This window comes from Gopherus evgoodei, chromosome 20, assembly GCF_007399415.2.
Source record: "Gopherus evgoodei ecotype Sinaloan lineage chromosome 20, rGopEvg1_v1.p, whole genome shotgun sequence".
NCBI lineage: Eukaryota > Metazoa > Chordata > Testudines > Testudinidae > Gopherus > Gopherus evgoodei.
The window spans coordinates 5,672,165-5,688,031 of record NC_044341.1 but is presented as its reverse complement, the minus strand read 5'-3'; the positions used below and the strand labels follow the sequence as shown (position 1 = coordinate 5,688,031).

The following is a 15,867-nucleotide window of genomic DNA, read 5'->3' as shown; positions in this document are numbered from 1 at the left end:
AAACCAGAGTAACAGATGATACTTAGAGGACTGAACAGATGCAGTGTTGAAATTAATAGTTACATAGATTCTGTCAAATAAAATATGACGAACACTTTGCCACTGCAAATTCTTAACTAAAGCTTGAAAGAGCCACCTTAGCATCTCTCTTTCTACAAGGGGAAAGCATTTAGAAAGTAGCACACTGAAGGTTTTGATCAAGTGTTAGAGAGCTCTTATATTTCCTTTGCAAATACAAAGGATGATCAGGTTAGCTCTTCTGTCATACAAGTCATTCATACAAATAAGAAAACTACTTTACCAGTGAGCAAGCTGCAAAGAGTGACATTCCTATTACGTTCTTCCCATCATTTTCCTTTAGATGTTTGGTAACTTTTCACCTTCTTAAAAATGAGGGAACAACAGTACTGGCTAGAACCAGGAATACTGCAAAGGCTTCCAACACAATTCTGCCAGTGTTCTTCAGTCGTGACATGACAAAGGCTGTATCATCATCATGCCAATGTTTTGTGCTTTATATTAAAATACAAAAACTTCAGTTTAATATAACACAAGGTGAGAAGTTTAAATGTTGACAAGTCAGGAAAAAGTTATAGTAACATTAGTTCTGCTCTCTTACACATTCTGCATTTTTAACTATATTAACAAACATTGGAAAAGCAACACAAACCAAGCAAAACATGGAACACAGCTGAATTAATGTTACTACCAGAACTGCAACTTTTTCCATTAACCTACTTTTGAACATTTAATTCAGAATCTTAAGGTTAAATTGTTATATGCAGCTTGCATTTTAATTTACTTTTAAACAAGGAGGGTGGGTGGGTGGGGGAATCAAGAGCCATTACAAGTAAAGAGCATAAAAACTCCTTTGCTTCACCAGTGACGCTGGGAAGCTCTTGGAACAGAAATTACTGGACTTGCAGTTTACACAAACTCTGCTGACTTTACCAGTTGTGTCCAGAAGCCCTGATATTGCTCCTGAAGCAATAGCCTCTGCCGCAGTTATAAACTCCATACGAGCATAAACATTTTAATACACAATCTGTTTCTACATTAAAATTTGCCTGCAGAGAAGGTTCTTTCTATTGAAGGCTTCCCACTTCGATTTTTAAACACAATATTAATTTAATGGGTGAAACAGATTTGAAATACTTATTAAAAACCACTTATTTTTGGTTCTGCAGAGAACAAAAAGGGTCTAGAGCTCATTGACATCTAGCTAACGTGAAAATTTCAAATTGTAAAAGTCAGCTATTTTTGAGACATGAGCAAAACATTAACATTTACCTAAAATGTACATCTCCCACCTTTTCTCAAAGTTTAAGAAAAAAAAAGAAAAGCACAAGACAACATACGAGCTGAGATTAATGATGGAAAATTATAGCCAGAAAAACATTTTCAGAAGTTATAAGCAGGTGCAGACGAATGGGGTTATAAGGAACATTCTGATATCAAGCTTTTAATTACAGTGGGCACTACCAGTTTTATGGCACCTTATATCAGAAATGTAAGTTTTTGTGCACGTGCAGCGAGAGACAGGAAAAGATTTTCAGTGGGGCCCTGAACATGAGGAGCCATTAAATGGAAATACTGATGATGCCACCAACAAGATAGGAGAGAGCTTCAGGAAGCAGCATAGCGAAAGTGGAAGAGGATAGAATGATAACAGTGCTGATGGCAGCATAGACTAAGGTCCTATTAAAAACCATCTGAAGAGAGTGCATTTGTTGCTGGACTTTGTATTCCAACATTTAATCTGGCCATGACAGCGTGGAGCTCGCCGACTCTCTGATGAGCTGATTGCCACCAGAAAGACCATCTTGATGGTCAGGTGGTGCTCTGAGCACTTCTGACAGTGGCTCAGAGAGGGAGGTTCCATAAGTTTTAGGAGGACGATGTTGAAATCCCATGTGGAAGTCAGGTCCATAACTGGAGAGGAGAGAGAATGGAACCCCCTTTCTGTATGCTCATTGGGTCTAGCCACCATCTGAGCTCTTACAGTTCTTGAGTTGGGGACTGTGACTCTTCTGTTCATGCGATGTCTGGATGGGGAGTATGCAGGCCTCAGCTGTAGCTTAAGGACCAAAAGTGAAGTCTGGCAAGCAGTATCTTATATGTACACACCCATATGTGGCCACAAGTACACCCCACTGTCACTGGATTTGATTTTAGGTTGTTTTCCAGCAACTGAAAAAATCTGACTCTATCCTCTGGCAGGCAGGTTCTGGGCAATCAGGAGTTGATCACGGCTCTTATGGATTCTATCATTCATGATGATGTAAGGGATGACTTCTTATAGCTCACAAGAAGTCCCAGGTGACAGTACAGGGAAAAGGCTGTTAGAGTCTCCTGTGGTGTTCTGTCTCTGATCAACCAACTGTACAAGTACAAATAGATGTGGATTCCATGCTTCCTCAAAATGCACTACCACGACTTGCAAAGCATTACTCTCAGTGCCATGGAGAAGGGCTGAACCCTCTATTGGTAAAGGATTATCAGGTATGTGATGGATAGCTATATGGAAGTATACCTTGTGATGGGGAAGCTAAGCATAATTAAAATAAATGTTTTCTGCTTCTATAGAGCCTTTCCTCCAGCAATCTCAAAGTGTTTCATAAAAATGCATTATAAAATAAGGAAATATGATTACACCTATTTCACAGATGGCAAGCGGACACAGAGATACTAAGTGACTTGTTTAAGGTTGCAGAATCAGACACAAATAGGGTGACCAGATGTCCTGATTTTACAGGGACACTCCCGATTTTTGGGTCTTTTTCTAATATAGGCTCCTATTCCCCTTGCCCCGATTTTTCACACTTGAGGTCTGGTCACCTTAGACACAAAAAGAATTGAAATAACACTTTTTGCTGAAGTATAGTTAGTAAAAGACCTAAGGTTTAGGCAATAAGTGTTATATTAACAGTTTCCTAAGCATACCTAATTATTTTTTCTCTCAAGACAAAATTCTTAACTGAGTTATAAGCACTCTGTGTGCCACATACCAAAGGTCTTGTAACACCAGGCAGCGGAATGTATGTACGTACGTATGTATGTTCTTATGAGAAAGGGCTGATGTAACAGAGTTTGATACAAGAACATGAGAATGTTTCACATTCCCCCGGTGGAGTCTTACCGGAATTTGCTGGATTTCTCCTGTGTTGGTGATTATCTGCTGCATGACTTGCATGGTCTGCCCAGTTCCACTCTGAGCCTGCTGCGTTTGTCCTTGTGGCTGTGCCTGGACGATCTGTACCTGTTGACCCTCACCAACCTGCATTGTCACTGGGGTGGTCTGAATTACAACACAAAAAGGAGCACTGATTGACTTGTCTGAAAGTAAGTGGAATCTCAGATTTACAGCCAGTGACCAGAGGCTCTTTAGAGACCTGCTTTCAGCTTGTTGATACTTCAAACTCTACCTACTTCAGCATTTTGACAACCTGGAAAAGCATATTTTCCTGATTCTAAGTCTACCTCCACCAAGAAATAGATAGAATTAATTTTAGTTTTCAACAACATCTGTATTGTTCAGTTTTAAACAAGGTAACCTTATTTGCAGAAGTTCACGTGCATTTTTGCCAGCAGAGACCTATCTATTTTACATATTTAACTGGTCTTACTACCCTAGCATCTCAGCACCTCACAATCTAATGTATTTTCCTCAACACCCATGAGGAAGGGAAATCAGTCTCCCTATTTTACAGATGGGGAAGTGAAGCAGAGAGAGGCGAAGTGACTTGCTCAGGGTCATGCGGGAAGTCCCCAACAGAACAGGAATTTAAAAAGAGGTCTCATGAGATCTAGATTAATGCCCTAGCCACTGGACAATCCTTCCTCTACGAAAGGGGCCCTTCCAAAGAAGTGAACAAAAAAGAGCCACAACGGTACCTATACACCACTAGAAACACTGCAGTATTAAATGTTTGCAGACATACGAACAAAACTGTCTGGAAAAGTAAGGTTCCTGAGGCAGGTCCCATATTAGCTTTTAAAATGCCCGTACTATGCCGTGTATACTATACTGATGGTACTTTTAAAATAACATTTTTAAGCCTCAATGTGAGAGAAACCAGGATAAGAAAAAAGCCAGTACAAACTGTAAGATTTATGTAGTTAACAGCATCCATATAAGAACAAAAATGCATTACAGCTTCACTTCTGTCATGCAGCTGCCATCGCTCACTTCAGAATAATGGTCCAATTTAGTCCCATGAATCAACAAGTCATACATTTGCTTTTGAAAATACAGGGACGTCACTTCCCTAGTAGGTAGGCCTATGCAATTCAGTATTTCAACACAAAGTACATTGCAATCCATATAGTTCCTTGTTCCTCTGAGCATTTTACAGACAGCAGGGGAGATGTCAAGATGCTACACAATATGTAATTATGATATCAGAAGAGGTTACCAAAATCCTAGTGTGTAGCATCAATGCTGTTTTCCCCCAAAGGCTTTCAGACACATCAAAAATTTAATTTCCTCAAACATTTTGGATAAGGGAGAGGAGGATGCTACAAGATTTATTGGGAGCTTTGGTTGAGTGGCAACTGGCTAGACAAGGTAAACACAATCCGCCATCCCAAATTATACAACACCCAAGACTGTTCAGCTAATCAAATAAACTAAGTGGCTTATTTAAAGACCTAAGAGGCATAGCCTCATACAAATAAAGCCCATGTATAAGATCTAATGTCAAGTGCTTACAAGTCTACACAGCAGGTACACCAGGCAATGTACAGTCATTAACCATTAGGAAAAAATCCTGCACTGATAAGAGGATGATTAAATGACCAAGTCAGTCCCTCTCCATCTCCATACACTATGGAAAAAAAATGCCGCTATTTCAAATGAGATGGAAACCTTCTGTCAATAGTCCTCTTGGTCTCTTTCAAAACAGTTACATAATGACACTGAAATTAACTGAAACTGTTATATAGGTTGTAAAACCAATTTACTTAGCGCAGCAAAAGCCTTTCTAGCAAATCACCAGAAAGGCATTAAGTTTTTCCCTCCTTCAGAGTAAGGTAAATACAGCAATTGACCACTTAAGTTTTCAAACAAGCACCTCTGTGCTTTCTCCTGTTTTGCCCCCGTTACTTGGAAGGAGCACCCTGTGCAAAGCTACCTCATTATCCTCCTTCAAAACTCTCCTGTTCTGTGAGGCCTAACAAAAAACTTGGCAAAAGTCACACTGCTGGTGTGCTGAAACCACAGCCTGTCATGCTGACCATATTGTCTCGCTTTTTATTTGCATCCCCATCTATAGCTACCTGTCGCCTTGTCTTATACTTAGCTTATAGGCTCTTTGGAGCAGGGACCACCTTTCTGTTCTGTGTTGGTACAGCACCTAGCACAGTGGGGTCCTGGTCTTTGGCTAGGGCTTCTAAGTGCTAAGGTAACACTAGTTATTATTGGTAACATCCAGATGTGGCTTTTCATATCCAGGGTACCGTGAGGACTTGGCTCGTTATGTAGAACTGTAAGCCCTCATGCTGTGCCTGTTCATAGAATCATAGAATATCAGGGTTGGGAGGGACCTCAGGAGGTATCTAGTCCAACCTTCTGCTCAAAGCAGGACCAATTCCCAACTAAATCATCCCAGCCAGAGCTATGTCAAGCCTGATTTTAAAAACCTCTAAGGAAAGAGATTCCACCACCTCCCTAGATAACCCATTCCAGTGTTTCACCACCCTCCTAGTGAAAAAGATTTTCCTAATATCCAACCTAAACCTCCCCCACTGCAACTTGAAACCATTACTCCTTGGTTCTGTCATCTGCTACCACTGAGAACAGTCTAGATCCATCCTCTTTGGAACCCCCTTTCAAGTAGTTGAAAGCAGCTATCAAAACCCTCCTCATTCTTCTCTTCTGCAGACTAAATAATCTCAGTTCCCTCTGCCTCTCCTCGTATGTCATGTGCTCCAGCCCCCTAATAATTTTTGTTGCCCTCCGCTGGACTCTTTCCAATTTTTCCACATCCTTCTTGTAGTGTGGGGCCCAAAACTGGAGATAGTACTCCTGATGAGGCCTCACCAATGTCGAATAGACATCACTGACCTGTCCTTGCTGAGGCTGAGCAATGATGATCTGTCCTGGCTGGATGGTGGTAGTGGATGTGGTGGTTTGTTGTCCTTGCTGTTGCCCCTGTACCTGTACTGCAGCAGGCTGTTGAGCAAGCGTGAAATAGTACTGGACAGGCTCAGCCGGAGTCACAGCCTGGCGCACCTCTTCCTAGAATGCAGGAGGGGAAAAAAAACAAACAGACTATGCATTTTGGCTGAAATCCACTTCCATAAACAATGCTCAGTACAATGGATTCTTTAATGCTAGGTTCTAAACAGTTTAAGCCAAAGGGAAGTAAATTCAAACTGCCCTGTAAGGATAAATCAGATTGAAAATAAATGGGTTTCCACAGACTAATTGAGCTACATAAAACAAAGCATTTCAAATTTCTAAGGTACAACGTGATCATCCATTTCATTATGCAAAGCAAATGAGCAAACAATTATCATAATTAAAACCCATGCAATTACAGTGCGTGGCAGTAAATTCCAGTAAGGCCTGTTATCTTAGCACAGTGCTAATTGGAAGTGCACCATGAAGAGACACACAAAAGCATTGCATGCCACTGAAGCCTGCTCCTTACCCCTCATGCTGAACACAAACCTCCATCTACCTTTCGCTGTGACACCACTAGGAGTTTTAAAAAGATGATTGATTTTATAACCAAACCATTCCAGAATTAAGCTATGTCTACACTGCATTTTCATCTGTAAAACTTGTGTCAGTCAGGGGCGTGAAAAAAAATACCGCTCTGACCGACAAAAGTTTTACCGATGAAAAGCGCCAGTGCAGACACTCTCATTGGGGGTGCTGAGAGCTCTCTCTTACGGCGACTCTGTGAATCTTACAGGGGCACAGCCATAGCAGCATAGCTGTGCACCTGTAAGCTGCACTGTGTAGACATAGCCTTAGAACGGTAGGAGAAGTGATGTTGTTTTGCATGGTCTGCTTCTGCTGGCAATTGAGATATCTCAGCTTTTCTCGAAGAACTGAAGGTCCTGCTCTGGCCTTTTTGTTTCAAGCAAAGGAAATGTTGTACCTTTTCCCTATTCTAGTTTATCTAAACATGGCCTTGGGAATATAGAAACAATGCTGATTAATGGAATTTCAGGAACATAAGTAGGATTATTGGATATTATACTAGCCAGAAATGAGCTAACACTTTCGAACAAACCACACATTTTAGCTCTTCAGAAATAAAGATTGCTCCTACACCTAGAATTAAATGTGGTTCTCCAGATGTTCAGTCCATGGCAGAAGGAGTAAACAACCCTCTCCCAGCCACCTTGAGTCCACAGCTGAGAGTGTAGGATGTTTACACATGCTACAGCATGGCAGATTCCACATTACTAAAGCCGGCTGGACTCCCTGAAATTACATAAGGGCTGCCCATAGATCAGTATCAATTACTTGAGATGCCAATTAAAACAAAACAAAAACACACAAGTGAAACAAGATCAAAGTGTATGTAAACTGAATGGCTGAGGGCTTAATAATGGCATACAGAGTCTTTCATCTCTAAATTGCCTGTTCAGTTCCTGTTCACACTGACAATGACTGACAGTTGTTACTATTGGATGGATTCTTAGAGACCTATGTAAAATGAGCCCAGTTCCTAAGAAACATCACATGGCTACAACTGACACTAAGTGGCACCTTTTTTTTGTCAGTTTCAAGCAGGAGGAAAGGTTGAAGAGACCATGGAAAATAAACTGTCTTCTTCCATCACTGAAGTGGATTTCTTTCAGGTCAAAGCTGAGATACAGATTGGCAAAGAATGACATGGAGGAAGCATGCAATATTACTGACCCTAGTACCTTACTGTGGATAGAGACAGAATTAGAGAGATGGGGGGGGGGGGGGAAAGGGGTGAGGTAGTATCTTATTGGACCAACTTCTGCTGGTGAGAGACATGAGATAAAGACAGAATTGTCAATCCTGCACTAAATTATATATATATATATATATATATATATATATATATATATATACATACACACACACACACACACACACACACACACACATATATATATTTGATTGAACTCTATAAAATGCAAGTGTAATGTATTATCAAGCCCTTTCCTTAAATGCACACACTCTTTTCCCAACCAAAACTAAAAAAATGATAGTCTGTTGTAGCTAGGAAACAGCTTCTGAATCTTGGGGCGAACAGTAATGTCAGCATCACCCAATGGTAATGCAGACCAAACAACCCACTGATTTAGTTTTACAGTTCCTCTTTCATGAGTGCATTCGCTGGAGTATTTTTTAACATGGCTTCCTCAAGCTCTTTGTGAGCAGTGTGAGGATCTTAGCTCTAAAGTTAGAACATATTCCATTTTGTTGTTAAAATCAAGTCTGTTCTGATTCAGTCATGAAAAATCCATGCATGGGAGAGGAGAGCTGTAGCAGTTCCTTTTCAGCAAGCTACTTAGATATCCTATTCCAAGGATTGCAACACTCAAATTCCTAACCGAGCTCTTGAACAAAATGTAAATCAACTCTGCACCCCAATAAAGCATGCATTCTAGGTTAATGTTTTACAGTGCTCCAGGGAGAAACTGGTTTAAATCTGAACTTGTTTGAACCAGGCTGTCTCTTCGGCTATGTCCACACTTAAGGCAGCATTGGAGAGTACAGGCCCTACGCACACAGTTACATGCTGCAGCGAAAGGCTCTAGTGGGGTGGCACAGCGGAGACAGGCTCTGGCAATGGGGAGCTGCAGGAGCCTTTCCCCACTGCCAGAGCCCACCACCATGTCAGGGAAAGTCTCCAGCAGCAGGATGCTACACGGCTAACAATATACACCCTGGGGGTATATACCCTGGGGATTCAGGTACGTAGGGCACTCTACTCGCCCAAACCTTGCCTCACCGTCTACACTGCTAGATCTACCAAAGCCAGCTGGGCATGCATTTTGTACTCTACACAGCACCACAAATATAGTCATACTTCTTCTTTTAAATCCATAACTTCAGTTACCACAGCAACACAACAGTGACAGTTTCTCCCCTAAATCTCTGACGTAATGAACAATAACTTGTCAGATAGTTTTAGCTGTGGCAGAGATAGACTGCCAGTTTTAGCCTTAGCCAAAAATAAATAAATGCCCTTCAGCCTACAGGCAGCTAATCTTCAAAGTTGTTGAACTAGATGTGTGTTTTTCCACTGAAAATTCCTTCCCTACTTTGTCAGTGATATCACCACCAAAGCTCTCCCGCCCCTGAACATGTATTGCTAGTCATCCAGCAGTGTTCACAGAGGCAGGGAATATACAGGTGTTAGGCTTTGAGAAATTGCGACCTATTTCAAAACAAATATTGATGTAGTTTCAGTTATTTATGTTGTGCAACCTGGATGGGAAAGGCTTGGTGATACTGATCGCAAAGAAGAACTACCATGGATTATACAGTAACTATGTTATTTGCATCTGGTGAGATAATGTACTATTGAAGTGACTTCATATTTTGGACTTAGATTACAAATATGACTTCACCATGAAAAAGAAGCCTCTGTAGAAGTGAAAGGTCAAATGAGCGAACAATGCTGTGTACATATTTTGGGTGTTTTCCCTATGCTATCTGGATAGGGCCATAAAGGCACCATTCTGTAGAATCACAGACTTGGGGAACTGAACATGAACTCTTTGGAATCTTGATTGGCTTTTGTTATCTCAGGCTGCTACTCACTGCTTTTAGTTTCAACATATTTATGCTGAACCAATTTTCCTGATTTTGCCAGGTTTCCTGAGATGCAGGCCCCTCTATCCTCCAAACTGTCATGCACAGATTTTTCTTTGCTAGATGGCTCTTGTTTAGGGTGCACCTTTGGAAGCCTGTTCTTTATATACCACAGTAACAAACAAATTCACTTCAGAGGAATCATTACTTTGCTATATTGTATAAGAATGAGCAGGCAGCTCTGTGGAAAGGGACTGAAGGAACCTGTGCAACGTTCTCATATGTGACATTCACCATGTGAGCAAATATATACAGAACATGGTCCCATCAAATATGTACAGAAATCATGGGAGGCTGCTGATTTTTTCCTATAACAGATAATCTTCTAGATCATTCCTGAGTGAATACTTTCTAATAAGTGATGTTCTACTACCACTCTCAAATACTAGTATATATAATGAGATGAGGTTAACAGCAGACCGTTTTCTGCTCACGAGAAAACCATGCTTTTCCAAGAAATGCCAGGAAATGTGGTTGGGCTCAGATGACAGGAGGCCATCAAGAAAAGGGTAAATATGCAAGCCCAAAGGTTACAGCTCTATGGGGAAAGTGCTGCTCTTTGTATCCAAACTGAAGGAATTCTCCGTATATTACTCGCACTGGCATGTGAAAGTAAGCCTCCTTGGAGTCAATGGATGACAGAAAATGTCCTAGTGATACATCTGCTGGAATCTACATAAAAAAAAAAAGCAGGCTGTTTTATAGCACTTTTGGGAAGTGTGAGAATAAGTTGGAGCAGAGAATTCTAAGGGTTATCATGGACTTGCCACAAAGTTTTAGGCAATCTCAAACCTTCAAAAGTATCAGAACAGCAGTTCCAAATAAGCAAATCATTTGCTCCAGCACCTACAAAACACTGGATCTAATTATCCAGAAAGAAAGGAGTAACAAAATCCACACAAATTTAAAAAGAAGTCAGGCAATGATTCCAGGAGCTACTGAACAAGGTACTGAATGAAGCATCTGTAAATCTACGAATTTCCTAGAAAGCTTTATGGTATTGGGTGTTAATTTAGCTGTTTAGTCTACCAGTCAGTTTGCAGAGAAGGGAGGTTCAGTAGTCTGACCGCTGGACCAAGATGAACAGCTACATATATCTACAGCGTGGTACAACTGCGAAGGAAAATAAGCCTTTTAGACAAAAGGTGATAAACTGGTCTAGCAGAAAATTGGATTTCTTAAGCAGCAAAATTGGGCTTGAGCAGAGAAACCAGTGCTTCTTAAATACAAACCTGTTAAGTTTCAAAGCAGGCCTGGTGCTCAGGATGACTGTGGCAGCCTGCCGCTGTAAACATCCGACTGAAAGCTCCCTTCTAGCACCTTACAGCTTCCAGTCAAGGATGTTTACAGTAGCAATGACTGCCCTGAAAAATGCAGAATGTGGTACTTCTACGGGAAACAACGTGTTTCCTTCTCCAACACCCTTGAAGTGTTAGCTCAACAGGTTTCTAGGTGTTTAAGCATTCTTAACGTTAGCAACTTTTGTTATTTATAACCTCCGTTAGCAGCCTTGTCAACCAGCAATTACAAGATCAGTCGCATACCAGTTTTCACCTTTGAATCAGTTACCAGTAGGTGCACAAGTTTTAATTTCATCACATAACTAGCTCAAGTGACAACTGGACACTTGAAAATGACAGAATGGAAATGTGAAAAGGAAAAAAAAAAAAAAAAAAGCTTCAATCTTTTTACTAATACCCTGCTCTCATATAGGGTTTTCATCAGTAAATCTCAAAAATTCAAACAAACAAACAAACAAAAAAAAAAAACTTACCAGGAAGCATCATTACCCCATTTTACAGTTGGGAAACTGAAGCACAGAGAGAGATAAATGGCTTGTTAAGATTACCCAGCAAACTCACAGTAGAGCAAGTGCTCTAACCACTAGGATATGCTGCCTCTCCATGAACATTTCTTTGTAATAAATTTCTATACAGGAAGTCATTTGGCCCCTCTAAAGTAAAGCCAATTACTAACTTTTAAGAAGAAATGTTTACAAAGACAACAAATTTCTGGACTTCAGTGGTTGAACGAATGTGGACCTTGAACTCAGATTTTGTTCTCTGGGAGGAGGTATCTGGTGTAACCACACACAGACACAACTGTGCCTACTGAGAGGATAATCAATGTTCCATTTTATACAATCCCCACTGGAGTGTTCTGTACACGTTAGATTTTAGATTTCTAAAATGTACCCAATTATCTCTCTGAGGCACTGGCAACAGCAATGTTCACATTGAGAATACAGAAAAAACTAAATGTCTAAGAGATTGAAATAAATATTGAACACAAACATACAATAAACTGTATTTGCCTTATGTTTGAACCTCACTTTATACTTCTATTTAATATCAGAAGTATGTAAATAGTGGAAAAAATCAAACTTATACGTAAAGAATAGTAGTAGCTGTTTTCCCAACTCACCTGACGTTTTGGAGGTTTAAGTTCATCTCTTGGAACAATATCGATGAGGAAGTCAAATTGATCAAACTTTGTAATTGCCATGGCAATATCATTCCTCTGTAACAATTCAAAAACAGTGGAAATAATCTGTCCGTTTTAGAATTATCTGTTTGGTTGCTGAGTAAAATCAAAGTTGGGAATGCCCATCATATGGAACTGAATTCTCATCCTTGAAGCCCCAAATGGTCCCACTCACAAAACTAGTACTATTAAGTCAGAAACAGCAGAGGACAGGCAACCAGAATGAGAGAATCACGCAAACTGTGAGCCACTACAAACACTAAGATGATCAGTAATGGCAAAATTATCCCCTCCCATCTCAGAGAGGAGCTCTCCCATGGACCTAGGTAATCCACCCCGCCGAAAGGCAGGAGCTAGGTCAATTGAAGAATTTTTCCGGGAGTTAGGTCAGCTTCACTACATCACTCTATGGCGTGGATTTTTCACAATCCAAGTGACCGGGTTTTCACTGGGTTAAGTTTTATGAGGAAGAATCATTGATAAACATTTTTGAACATTTTAAAATCAAGAGTAAATCAAGACTAGATGTTTATCTAAAAGATCCACTAAAATAATTCCTAGAGTGTAAGTTCCATGGTTTATGACAGCGGTTCTCAAACTTTAGCAACCTGAGGACTCCCATTTTGATTTAAATTTTTTCACAGACCACCAAACCTACGGATGTTTATTTCCATTTGAAGAAAAAAAATTCAATCCACCACTCCACCCCTTCCCCAAGGCCCCACCCCACCTCTTCCTGTCTCTCCTCTTCCCCGCCTCTTTCTGACCCATCACCCAAGCACATCCTGTCTCCGCTCCGTCCCCTCCCTCCCAGCGCTTCCTGCACACGCAGAGTTGATCAGCAGGGCCGGCAGCCCTGGACATGACTCGCAGACCCCTGGAGTACCCTCGCGGACCCCAGTTTGAGAAACGCTGGTCTATGTTATACAGAAGGTCAGTTGAGATGATCACAATGATTCCCTTCTGGCCTTACAATCCATGATACCATAAATAATTGTGTCTTGGAACAGTTTGTTCTAAAGCACATAAAGGGGAAAGGAGTCCAGTAGAGCTAGCTTATTTTAAAGGATCCTTATTGAAGTTGCAGGAACAAAGTACATAAAGGGGAAAGGAGTCCAGTAGAGCTGGCTTATTTTAAAGGATCCTTATTGAAGTTGCAGGAACAAATCATCCTGATGTGTAGAAAGAATAGTAAATATGGCAGGCGACCAGCGTGGCTTAACAGTGAAATCCTTGTTGATCTTAAACACAAAAAAGCAGCTTACAAGAAGTGGAAGACTGGACAAATGACCAGGGAGGGGTATAAAAATATTGGTATGCAAGAGTGAAATCAGGAAGGCCAAATCACACTTGGAGTTACTCTTAACATCCCTTGTTAGCAGCAACAAGAAGGGTTTCTACAGGTATGTTAGCAACAAGGTGGTGGTCAGGGAAAGTGTGGGCCCCTTACTGAATGGGGGAGGCAACCTAGTGACAGAAGATGTGGAAAAAGCGAATGTATTCAATGCTTTTTTTGCCTTGGTCTTCACGAACCAAGTCAGGTCCCAGACTACTGCAAAGGGCAGCACAGTATGGGGAGGAGGTGACCAGCCCTGTGTGGAGAAAGAAGTGGGTCAGGACTATTTAGAAAAACTGGACGAGCACAAGTCCATGAGGCTGGATGCCCTGCATCCGAGGGGGCTAAAGGAGTTGGTGGATGTGACTGCAGAGCCATTGGCCATTATCTTTGAAAACTCATGGCAAGCGGGGGAGGTCTCGCATGACTGGAAAAAGGCTAATGTAGTGCTCATCTTTAAAAAAGGGAAGGAGGAAGATCTGGGGAACAACAGGCCAGTCAGCCTCACCTCAGTCCCTGGAAAAATCATGGAGCAGGTCCTCAAGGAATCAATTCTGAAGCACTCAGAGGAGAGGAAAGTGATGAGGAACAGTCAGCATGGATTCTCCAAGGGCAAGTCATGCCTGACTAACCTAACTGCCTTTTTGGACGACATAACTGGCTCTGTGGATAAGGGGAAAGCAGTGGATGTGTTATTCCTTGACTTTAGCAAAGCTTTTGATACGGTCTCCCACAGTATTCTTGCTGGCAAGTTAAGGAAGTATGGGTTGGATGAATGGACTATAAGGTGGATAGAAAGCTGGCTAGATCATCAGGCTCAACGGGTAGTGATCAATGGCTCCATGTTTAGTTGGCAGCCGGTATCAAGCAGAGTTCCCCAAGGGTCGGCCCTGGGGCTGGTTTTGTTCAATATCTTCTTTAACGATCTGGAGAATGGCGTGGACTGCACCATCAGCAAGTTTGCAGATGACTAAACTGGGAGGAGTGGTAGATACGCTGGAGGGTAGGGATAGGATACAGAGGGACCTAGACAAATTAGAGGATTGGCCCAAAAGAATCTGATGAGGTTCAACAAGGATAAGTGCAGAGTCCTGCACTTAGGACAGAATAATTCCATGCACTGCTACAGACTAGGGATCGAGTGGCTAGGCAGCAGTTCTGCAGAAAAGGACCTAGGGGTTACAGTGGACGAGAAGCTGGATATGAGTCAGCAGTGTGCCCTTGTTGCCAAGAAGGCTAACGGCATTTTGGGATGTATAAGTAAGGGCATTGCCAGCTGATCGAGGGACATGATCATTCCCCTCTATTTGGCATTGGTGAGGCCTCATCTGGAGTACTATGTCCAGTTTTGGGCCCCACACTACGAGGAGGATGTGGAAAAATTGGAAAGAATCCAGTGGAGGGCAACAAAAATGATTAGGGGACTGGAGGACATGATTTATGAGAAGAAGCTGAGGGAACTGGGATTATTTAGTCTGCAGAAGAGAAGAATGAGGGGGGATGTGATAGCTGCTTTCAACTACACTCTACCTCAATATAACACTGCCCTTGGGAGCCAAAATTTTTACCACGTTATAGGTGAAACCGTGTTATATCGAACTTGCTTTGATCCACCAGAGTGCGCAGCCCCTCCCCACCCCGGAGCACTGCTTTACTGCGTTTTATCCAAATTTGTTATATCGCGTCATGTTATAGCGGGGTAGAGGGGTACCTGAAAGGGGTTCCAAAGAGGATGGATCTAGACTGTTCTCAGTGGTAGCAGATGACAGAACAAGAAGTAATGGTCTCAAGTTGCAGTGGGGGAGGTTTAGGTTGGATATTAGGAAAAACTTTTTCACTGGGAGGGTGGTGAAGCACTGGAATGGGTTACCTAGGAAAGTGGTGGAATCTCCTTCTTTAGAGGTTTTTAAGGTCACGCTTGACAAAGCCCTGGCTGGGATGATTTAGTTGGGGATTGGTCCTGCTTTGAGCAGGGGCTGGACTAGATGACCTCCTGAGGTCCCTTCCATCCCTGATATTCTATGATTCTATGATAAGAGAAGAGGCTGCTCTTGATTTAGTCACAGTTACATAGGAACTGGCTCAGGAAATAAGGGCATGGAGCCACTAATTCACAGTGAACTTAACATAATATGTTCAATATCCTCTCAAACGGATAATTACAAGAGATAGTGCTATGACACTGAACTTCAACAAGGGGACTTTTCTTTAGAATAGTCAGAAACAACCTGAA

The 15,867-nt window shown here is 41.6% G+C and overlaps 1 protein-coding gene across 1 annotated transcript in view; it reads right to left on the bottom strand.

The window, feature by feature from the left end:
* Window positions 1-15,867, bottom strand: part of NFYC (nuclear transcription factor Y subunit gamma) — a 43,138-nt gene that overhangs the window by 4,920 nt on the left and 22,351 nt on the right. The window contains exons 5-7 of the mRNA XM_030538711.1: window positions 12,239-12,334; window positions 6,065-6,238; window positions 3,140-3,298 (exon numbers count right to left, since the gene is read on the bottom strand). Of these exons, the coding sequence (XP_030394571.1) occupies window positions 3,140-3,298; window positions 6,065-6,238; window positions 12,239-12,334 (429 nt within the window). The remainder of the gene's footprint in view (window positions 1-3,139; window positions 3,299-6,064; window positions 6,239-12,238; window positions 12,335-15,867) is intronic.